The sequence below is a fragment of the Salvelinus namaycush genome, chromosome 19 (genome assembly GCF_016432855.1).
Source record: "Salvelinus namaycush isolate Seneca chromosome 19, SaNama_1.0, whole genome shotgun sequence".
NCBI classification, from domain to species: domain Eukaryota; kingdom Metazoa; phylum Chordata; class Actinopteri; order Salmoniformes; family Salmonidae; genus Salvelinus; species Salvelinus namaycush.
Genome location: NC_052325.1, coordinates 755,172 through 766,589, shown reverse-complemented (window position 1 = coordinate 766,589; position 11,418 = coordinate 755,172). Strand labels below are relative to the sequence as shown.

Genomic DNA, 11,418 nt, shown 5'->3' with positions numbered 1-11,418 from the left:
TTTTTCCAGCCAAAGAGAGGAGTCACAAAAAGCACAAATAGAGATCAAATGAATCACTAACCTTTGATGATCTTCATCAGATGACACTCATAGGACTTCATGTTACACAATACATATATGTCTTGTTCGATTAAGTTCATATTTACAGTGGGGCAAAAAGTATTTAGTCAGCCACCAATTGTGCAAGTTCTCCCACTTAAAAAGATGAGAGAGGCCTGTAATTTTCATCATAGGTACACTTCAACTATGACAGACAAAATGAGAAAAAAAATCCAGAAAATCACATTGTAGGATTTTTAATGAATTTATTAGCAAATTATGGTGGAAAATAAGTATTTGTTCAATAACAAAAGTTTATCTCAATACTTTGTTATATACCCTTTGTTGGCAATGACAGAGGTCAAACGTTTTCTGTAAGTCTTCACAAGGTTTTCACACACTGTTGCTGGTATTTTGGCCCATTCCTCCATGCAGATCTCCTCTAGAGCAGTGATGTTTTGGGGCTGTTCATGGGCAACACGGACTTTCAACTCCCTCCAAAGATTTTCTATGGGGTTGAGATCTGGAGACTGGCTAGGCCCCTCCAGGACCTTGAAATGCTTCTTACGAAGCCACTCCTTCGTTGCCCGGGCGGTGTGTTTGGGATCATTGTCATGCTGAAAGACCCAGCCACGTTTCATCTTCAATGCCCTTGCTGATGGAAGGTTTTCACTCAAAATCTCACGATACATGGCCCCATTCATTCTGTCCTTTACACGGATCAGTCGTCCTGGTCCCTTTGCAGAAAAACAGCCCCAAAGCATGATGTTTCCACCCCCATGCTTCACAGTAGGTATGGTGTTCTTTGGATGCAACTCAGCATTCTTTGTCCTCCAAACACGACGAGTTGAGTTTTTACCAAAAAGTTATATTTTGGTTTCATCTGACCATATGACATTCTCTCAATCTTCTTCTGGATCATCCAAATGGTCTCTAGCAAACTTCAGACGGGCCTGGACATGTACTGGCTTAAGCAGAGGGACACGTCTGGCACTGCAGGATTTGAGTCCCTGGCGGCGTAGTGTGTTACTGATGGTAGGCTTGGTTACTTTGGTCCCAGCTCTCTGCAGGTCATTCACTAGGTCCCCCCGTGTGGTTCTGGGATTTTTGCTCACCGTTCTTGTGATCATTTTGACCCCACGGGGTGAGATCTTGCGTGGAGCCCCAGATCGAGGGAGATTATCAGTGGTCTTGTATGTCTTCCATTTCCATATGAGTTATCACAGACTTAATTCAAACAGTTTTAGAAACTTCAGAGTGTTTTCTATCCAATACTAATAATAATATGCATATATTAGCAACTATGACTGAGGAGGAAGCCGTTTACTCTGGGCACCTTTGTGCACCTTTCATCCAAGCTACTCAATACTGCCCCTGCAGCCATAAGAAGTTAAGGATTTAACTAGATCAGTCGGTACTAAAGGATCCTCCAGAGTTAAGGATTTATCTAGATCACTACGTACTAGAGGAACCTCCAGAGTTCCATCCTTGTGAACGGATTTGGTGTGTCATATTGTTTTATTGAATAGTGAATTGAGGTCTGAAGCTTTGTATAGTAGAACTTTGTAAACAAAAAGGGGAATAATGAATTGATCTACAGGACTTTAAAAAAGAGGACCAGCCAACCTTTTGATACAGGCTGCAGCGATGAGTATTAAAACAGTCACCTGTGATAAAGCAAAGGGCACTATGGTAGATAGCATCTAAAGGTTAAAGAGTAGCGGCTGCTGCATTCTGGTAAATGGTGTCTTATTCAAGACCTGAAAATAAAGGAGAGCCGCACACTCTAGGAGTGGGTACCCTGATGAAGACAGCTTGCCTGTCGAAACGTTGGTAAATTAAATATTTTAGCATCTGAGCTCCTAGAGTGTGCGGCTCTCCTTTATTTTCTAGTGTTCTACTCCGCTAGCCAGCACCTCACCTAAATAGGTGTGCGTTTCTTTTTCTTCTAGATTATTCAAGACCTGACAGAAAAGTTACTTCCTGTTGTTTAGGAAGAGGCCACATCTACATTCTATATAAGAAGCCTACTTTAAATATTAGCTTCTTAACGAGCTCGTCCGTATGATTATTAGACGTCAAATTATTATCAATCCAAAAGCCCAGATATTTACGGGCAGGAACCTGCTCGATGAAAGAACCATCCAATGTATAAATGTATAAATGTATAAATGTATAAATGTATAAATGCGTATCTGAACAATTTCAATAAGAATTAGAAAACAGTCATAGATTTACTTTTTCCTGCGTTTAAAGTACAGATTTTAACATCAACAAGGACTTTCTGCAAGGAAAGAAAAATATGATCGCAGTTCCAACGTAGCCTGGTCAGCCATTGGGGCAATAGCGTACATAACGGCACATAACGGCACATAACGGTACATAACGGTACATAACGGCACATAACGGCACATAACGGCACATAACGGTACATAACGGCACATAACGGTACATAACGGTACATAACGGCACATAACGGTACATAACGGCACATAACGGCACATAACGGTACATAACGGTACATAACGGCACATAACGGTACATAACGGCACATAACGGTACATAACGGTACATAACGGCACATAACGGTACATAACGGCACATAACGGTACATAACGGCACATAACGGCACATAACGGTACATAACGGTACATAACGGCACATAACGGTACATAACGGCACATAACGGTACATAACGGCACATAACGGTACATAACGGCACATAACGGTACATAACGGTACATAACGGTACACAACGGTACACAACGGTACATAACGGTACATAACGGTACATAACGGCACATAACGGCACATAACGGTACATAACGGCACATAACGGCACATAACGGTACATAACGGCACACAACGGTACACAACGGCACATAACGGCACATAACGGTACATAACGGCACATAACGGCACATAACGGCACATAACGGCACATAACGGCACATAACGGTACATAACGGCACATAACGGCACATAACGGTACATAACGGTACATAACGGCACATAACGGTACATAACGGTACATAACGGCACATAACGGTACATAACGGTACACAACGGTACACAACGGTACACAACGGCACATAACGGCACATAACGGTACATAACGGTACATAACGGTACATAACGGCACATAACGGCACATAACTGTACATAACGGTACATAACGGTACATAACGGTACATAACGGTACATAACGGTACATAACGGTACACAACGGTACACAACGGTACATAACGGTACACAACGGTACACAACGGTACACAACGGTACACAACGGTAGATAACGGTACATAACGGTACACAACGGTACATAACGGTACATAACGGTACATAACGGTACACAACGGTACACAACGGTACACAACGGTAGATAACGGTACATAACGGTACATAACGGTACATAACGGTCATAACGGTACATAACGGTACATAACGGTACATAACGGTACATGACGGTACACAACGGTACATAACGGTACATAACGGTACATAACGGTACATAACGGTAGATAACGGTACATAACGGTACATAACGGTAGATAACGGTACATAACGGTACATAACGGTACATAACGGTAGATAACGGTAGATAACGGTACATAACGGTACACAACGGTACATAACGGTACATAACGGTACATAACGGTACATAACGGTACATAACGGTAGATAACGGTAGATAACGGTACATAACGGTATGCAACGGTAGATAACGGTACACAACGGTACATAACGGTACACAACGGTACATAACGGTACACAACGGTACACAACGGTACATAACGGTACATAACGGTACATAACGGTACATAACGGTACATAACGGTACATAACGGTACATAACGGTACATAACGGTACACAACGGTACAAAACGGTTTAATTTACATCTGGATAAACGGTACAGGTTTTTGACCAATATCATTTATAGAAATAGTAAAGAGGACGGGTCCCAAAATCGGCCCCTGCGGGACACCTTTAGTAATATCGAGGTAATTTGACACCATCATAAAGCACACATTGTGTCCTGCCTGACAGATAGTTCCCGAACCACTTGCAAGACGCCTGGTCGAGGCCCATTTCAGACAACCTTTGAATGATTAGGGGATGGGGATGGTCGACAGTATGAAAGGCCTTGGGACAGGTCTATAAATATGGCAGCACAGTGAATGTTGAGAGGTTTAGCAGTGGTGGAGAGTTTAGAAGCTGCCACCGTTGGAGTGTGTGAACCCAATGTTGGCGCCTAATGTTGGAGGCTGGCAGGAGACGGGTCTGGTCTGGTCAGGGATTAGTGTGAGAGACCAGACGGAGACGCAGCCAGGAGGCTGTGAAGGAGAGGGTAGTAGGTGCGGACGGACAGACGGGAAGTGATGACATCTCCACATATTGTCTTCCAGACACACTGCCCGGCCTGGTCTGACACACTGCCTGGCCTGGTCTGACTCCTCTGAGAGGCGGAGAGACTCGTTAACCATCTGGCTCAGTTTGGACTGAGCCAAATCCAGGATAACTTTGATTAGGCCTACTCCCGATCTGTTTGAACACTGATGATGGAGAAGCCCTATGAGGTCATAGTTTAGCTTACACATGGAGCTGTGATGAAACGAAGGGCCAAAAGAGAAGGAAGGATAGAGGGATGGAAGGATAGAGGGATGGAAGGATAGAGGGAGGGAAGGATAGAGGGATGGAAGGATAGAGGGAGGGAAGGATAGAGGGAGGGAAGGATAGAGGGAGGGAAGGATAGAGGGAGGGAAGGATAGAGGGATGGAAGGATAGAGGGAGGGAAGGATAGAGGGAGGGAAGGATAGAGGGAGGGAAGGATAGAGGGATGAAAGGATAGAGGGATGGAAGTATAGAGGGATGGAAGTATAGAGGGATGGAAGGATAGAGGGATGGAAGGATAGAGGGATGGAAGGATAGAGGGATGGAAGGATAGAGGGAGGGAAGGATAGAAGGATAGAGGGATGGAAGGATAGAGGGATGGAGGGATGGAAGGATAGAGGGAGGGAAGGATAGAGGGATAGAGGGATGGAAGGATAGAGGGATGGAAGGATAGAGGGATGGAAGGATAGAGGGATGGAAGGATAGAGGGAGGGAAGGATAGAGGGAGGGAAGGATAGAGGGATGGAAGGATAGAGGGAGGGAAGGATAGAGGGATGGAAGGATAGAGGGAGGGAAGGATAGAAGGATAGAGGGATGGAAGGATAGAGGGATGGAAGGATAGAGGGAGGGAAGGATAGAAGGATAGAGGGATGGAAGGATAGAGGGATGGAGGGATGGAAGGATAGAGGGAGGGAAGGATAGAGGGAGGGAAGGATAGAGGGATGGAAGGATAGAGGAATGGAAGGATAGAGGGATGGAAGGATAGAGGGATGGAAGGATAGAGGGAGGGAAGGATAGAGGGAGGGAAGGATAGAGGGATGGAAGGATAGAGGGATGGAAGGATAGAGGGAGGGAAGGATAGAGGGAGGGAAGGATAGAGGGATGGAAGGATAGAGGGAGGGAAGGATAGAGGGATGGAAGGATAGAGGGAGGGAAGGATAGAGGGATGGAAGGATAGAGGGATGGAAGGATAGAAGGATAGAGGGATGGAAGGATAGAGGGATGGAAGGATAGAGGGATGGAAGGATAGAGGGAGGGAGGGAAGGATATAGGGAGGGAAGGATAGAGGGAGGGAAGGATAGAGGGAGGGAAGGATAGAGGGAGGGAGGGAAGGATAGAGGGATGGAAGGATAGAGGGATGGAAGGATAGAGGGAGGGAAGGATAGAGGGATGGAAGGATAGAGGGATGGAAGGATAGAGGGAGGGAAGGATAGAGGGATGGAAGGATAGAGGGAGGGAAGGATAGAGGGATGGAAGGATAGAGGGATGGAAGGATAGAGGGAGGGAAGGATAGAGGGAGGGAAGGATAGAGGGATGGAAGGATAGAGGGATGGAAGGATAGAGGGATGGAAGGATAGAGGGAGGGAAGGATAGAGGGATGGAAGGATAGAGGGATGGAAGGATAGAGGGATGGAAGGATAGAGGGAGGGAAGGATAGAGGGAGGGAAGGATAGAGGGATGGAAGGATAGAGGGATGGAAGGAGATAGTGTCACCCCCCCCACCGTCAAACCGGATCGTTTCCAGCTTCTGACACATGATTGACAGATCACATCAGCGCAGACAAATCAGCAAATCATTGTTGGATTTCGAAGGGCGACCCATCATTTATGTTGCTGAGCTGGTCTGACTATATATTGTGCAATATATAGGCGGAGAAAGGTCACGTTAGACGTGAAGAGAAATAACGATTCTCTGATGTGAAATCCAATGATCTCATGTCAAAGAGCCAATCCACACACAGATAAAAGGTAAATCAACTAAAGCTGAAATCCATTGTGTGGTATTATCTGTCTGGGGAGAGGGGTGGTCCAGAAGGCTGGGATTACAAAATATGAACTAAAACATGGATTTACTGAGTCCAAAAGTAAGAAGCTTTCAAAAGAAGTTAAGCTACCTAGAATGTCTGGTAAACAACTACGTTATAAACAGACACCTCACTCTCCCAGACAAGATAAACCCCTTTTTCTGGGGTCACTTCTCAAAAAACACTGACCCACCAACGGCGGGCCCCCCCGCACTGGTCAAGAGGTTTGTGGTCTCTATCGCTGCGGGCCGACGTGAGTTGATATTTCAAGCATGTTAACAATGAATCTGGTAATTCTCAGAACGTATACAAATCAGCTGGCTGGAGTATTCACAGCCGTATTCAATCCCTCCCGATTCCAGTCGGTTGTCCCCACATGCTTCAAGATGTCCAACATTATTCCTGTACCCAAGCAAGCTAGGGTAACTGAACCAAATGACTCTCGCCCCGTAGCACTCACCTCTGTTAGGTTCACCACCAAGAAACCCCAAAAATTGCACTCAAACAGATAGGGGAACACACAAAGAGTCACTGACAACAACCAACATTAAACAAGTGGGGTTTTAGGAGGGGTTCTGAAAGACACTATGTGGGTGTCCACTGAAAGTTGCTTAGCAACAACAACTGGGACATAAAATACACCCACCATGAGACCCACTACATTTACGCAAGAAGAGGCAAACCAAAGAAACCTCACTGGTGTAGGTGGCAGTATATTCACGGCAGTATTTTCAGTATTTTCACATCCGGATGAAAAGTGTGCCCAGAGTAAACTGCTTGCTACTCAGGTCCAGAGGCTAGAATATGCATATTATTAGATTTGGATAGAAAACACTCTGAAGTTTCTAAAACTGTTTGAATGACGTTTGTGAGTATAACAGAACTCATATGGCAGGCGAAAACCTGAGACAAATCCAACCAGGAAGTGGGAAATCTGAGGTTTGAGGTTTTTCAAGTCAATGCCTATCGAATATACAGTGTCTATGGGGCCAGATTGCACTTCCTAAGGCTTCCACTAGATGCCAACAGTCTTTAGAATGTTGTTTCAGGCTTCTACTATGAAAGGGGAGCGAATAAGAGCTGTTTGAACCAGTGGTCTGGTTGAAAGCCTTTAGTTTAGTCGCGCACGCAGCCGTGAGCACGAGCTCTTTTCCCTTTCATTTCTAAAGACAAAGGAATTGTCCGGTTGGAAAAGTATTGAAGATTTATGATAAAAACTTCCTAAAGATTGATTCTATACATCGTTTGACATGTTTCTACAAACTGTAAAATAACTTTTTTGACTTTTCGTCTCGACTTTGTGCTCACGCCGTGTGCATTTTCGATTACTGGACTAAACGCGTGAACAAAAAGGAGGTTTTTGGACATAAATGATGGACTTTATCGAACAAAACTAACATTTGTTGTCTAACATGGAGACCTGGGAGTGCCATCAGATGAAGATCATCAAAGGTAAGTGATTCATTTTAACTCTATTTCTGACTTTTGTGACACCTCTCCTTGGTAGGAAAATGGCTGTATGGTTTTCTGTGGCTAGGTGCTGACCTAACATAATCGCAAAGTGTGCTTTCGCCGTAAAGCCTTTTTGAAATCTGACACAGCGGTTGCATTAAGGAGAAGTTTATCTTTAAATGTATGTTAAACACTTGTATCTTAGATCAATGTTTATGATGCGTATTTCTGTAATATAATGTGGCTCTCTGCACTTTCACCGGATATTTGTTTGAGACAATGCATTTCTGAACATAACGCGCCAATGTAAATTTAGATTTTTGGATATAAATATGAACTTTATCGAACAAAACATATATGTATTGTGTAACATGAAGTCCTATGAGTGCCATCTGATGAAGATCATCAAAGGTTAGTGATTATTTTAATCGCTATTTCTGACTTTTGTGAGCCCTCTCCTTGGCTGGAAAATTGCTGTATGGTTTTCTGTGACTAGGCGGTGACCTAACATAATCGCATGGTGTGCTTTCGCAGTAAAGCCTTTTTGAAATCGGACACTGTGGTTGGATTTACAAGAAGTTTATCTTTAAAATGGTGTATTATACTTGTATGTTTGAGGAATTTTAATTATGGGATTTCTGTTATTTTGAATTTGGCACCGTGCAATTTCACTGGCTGTTGTCGAGGTGGGACGCTTGTACCAGAGAGGTTAAGGACCGGACGTAAACCTAAAAGTGGACCAAACAAAACCAGGGAAATCAGATAAATGATTGTTACTCTAGAAATCAAATAGGACGTGCCAACTAAAGGTGTTGACCTTCCCACATCTCTCAAGACAACTGGAGCAACTGGGCCAGACACTCTTAAATAACACCTGGGCCAGCACAGGTGAAACCCCTTCCCACTAACGAGACGACAAACCAGCACAGGTGTAACATACTGACTAACCAGGTGACACCAATCGGTGCGCCGTACGTAACTAATGTCCTTGAAATATAAATGAAAACAAACAAAGTCTGTTACATCACCAGGGCCTCTTTGCGAACTCAACACGACTTTGTGAAAAATGTGTGTTTTACCATCTTATATTTAATTGTTGATAGCCAGTAGACGCCATGTTTATATTGGAGAAGACGACACATAAGTTGATCATGTTGTGAGATGGAAGTTGTTTTCTGTTGGTGGAGAGCAAACTTGTACAACAAAAATATAGGATATATTTTTTAAGGGAAGGTGTTAGAGGCTTTGGTTTTTCCATTTATGTTTTGAGGTTGGACTTTAGCACGTATAGCTCGTTAGCACCGATTGGTGTCACCTCATTAGTACATAATAAATGTTTACATCATTTAGCAGACAGTCTTATCCAGAAGGACTTGAAGCAGTGAGTGCCCCCCCCCTCAACGGTAATTGACCATGCCGCCAATGGACATATATCATTGTTACAGTTGTAAATATGTATATATTATAATTATGTATATTAGTGTAGTCTGCAACTGACTAATGAGTTTATTGTGACTAAAAAACGAATCTAATCTAACACGTCTCGTTTTTGGGAGGAATACCTGGAATACAGATTTCCTAAATTAAACGATTTTGTTTCTGTTTCTTGTTTCTGAATTCCTGTTGATTTTAGTCTTTTTTTTAAACCAAAAACAAGCCTCTTACCTACCCCCCCCCCCCACCCCACATGTTACCAAGCAACCACCCCACATGTTACCAACCCCCACCCCACATGTTACCAAGCAACCACCCCACATGTTACCAAGCAACCACCCCACATGTTACCAAGCCCCCACCCCACATGTTACCAAGCCCCCACCCCACATGTTACCAAGCAACCACCCCACATGTTACCAAGCCCCCACCCCACCTGTTACCAAGCCCCCACCCCACATGTTACCAAGCAACCACCCCACCTGTTACCAACCCCCTCCACCCCCCCCCCCCCACCCCACCTGTTACCAACCCCCCCACCCCGCCTGTTACCAACCCCCCCACCCGCCTGTTGCCAACCCCCCCACCCCGCCTGTTGTCAACCCCCCCACCCCGCCTGTTACCAAGCCCCCACCCCACCTGTTACCAAGCAACCACCCCACCTGTTACCAACCCCCCCATCCCCCCCACCCCGCCTGTTACCAACCCCCCCACCCTGCCTGTTACCAACCCCCCCACCCCCACCCCGCCTGTTACCAACCCCCCCACCCGCCTGTTGCCAACCCCCCCACCCCGCCTGTTGTCAACCCCCCCACCGTGCCTGTTACCAACCCCCCCACCCCGCCTGTTACCAACCCCCCCACCCCGCCTGTTACCAACCCCCCCACCCCGCCTCTTACCAACCCCCCACCCCGCCTGTTGTCAACCACCCCAAACCCCCAACCCGCCTGTTGTCAACCACCCCAAACCCCCAACCCGCCTGTTGTCAACCACCCCAAACCCCCAACCACCCCAAACCCCCAACCCGCCTGTTGTCAACCCCCCCACCGTGCCTGTTACCAACCCCCCCACCCCGCCTGTTACCAACCCCCCCACCCCGCCTGTTACCAACCCCCCCACCCCGCCTCTTACCAACTCCCCACCCCGCCTGTTGTCAACCACCCCAAACCCCCAACCCGCCTGTTGTCAACCACCCCAAACCCCCAACCCGCCTGTTGTCAACCACCCCAAACCCCCAACCACCCCAAACCCCCAACCCGCCTGTTGTCAACCACCCCAAACCCCCAACCACCCCAAACCCCCAACCCGCCTGTTGTCAACCACCCCAAACCCCCAACCCGCCTGTTGCCAACCACCCCAAACCCCCAACCACCCCAAACCCCCAACCCGCCTGTTGTCAACCACCCCAAACCCCCAACCACCCCAAACCCCCAACCCGCCTGTTGTCAACCACCCCAAACCCCCAACCCGCCTGTTGTCAACCACCCCACCCCCCCAACCACCCCACTCCCCCAACCCGCCTGTTGTCAACCACCCAAACCCCCAACCTGCCTGTTGTCAACCACCCCAAACCCCCAACCCGCCTGTTGTCAACCCCCCCACCCCCCCAACCCGCCTGTTGTCAACCACCCCACCCCCCCAACCCGCCTGTTGTCAACCACCCCACCCCCCCAACCCGCCTGTTGTCAACCACCCCACCCCCCCAACCACCCCACTCCCCCAACCCGCCTGTTGTCAACCACCCCACTCCTCCCAACCCGCCTGTTGTCAACCACCCCACTCCCCCCACCCCGCATGCACATCACCGAGAACCTGGTCCAATCACATCGACACTGTGATGAATAAAAGTGGCTGAATAAATTCAACATGGCCCTCTAAGACCCTCACAAACGTCTACAGCAACGTTGAGAACACTCTGTACACCGCCTGGTATGGCAAACTGCACCGGCGTCGATCGCAAGGCTCTGCAGAGGGTGGTGCGGTCAGCCCAACATACAACTAGGGTGTACAATGCCTGCCCTCCAGGGTATTTACACCACACGGTGTCGAAAGGAAGGCCAAGAAGATCATTAGGAA

At 46.8% G+C, this 11,418-nt stretch overlaps 1 protein-coding gene across 1 annotated transcript; it reads left to right on the top strand.

Annotated features, from left to right (window-relative positions):
• Positions 1–9,618: 9,618 nt before the first annotated feature.
• On the top strand, positions 9,619–11,187 carry LOC120064509 (proline-rich extensin-like protein EPR1). The gene has a single exon (XM_039015125.1). It carries the CDS (start codon positions 9,619–9,621, stop codon positions 11,185–11,187), a length of 1,569 nt encoding a protein of 522 aa, XP_038871053.1.
• The last annotated feature ends 231 nt before the right edge of the window (positions 11,188–11,418 follow it).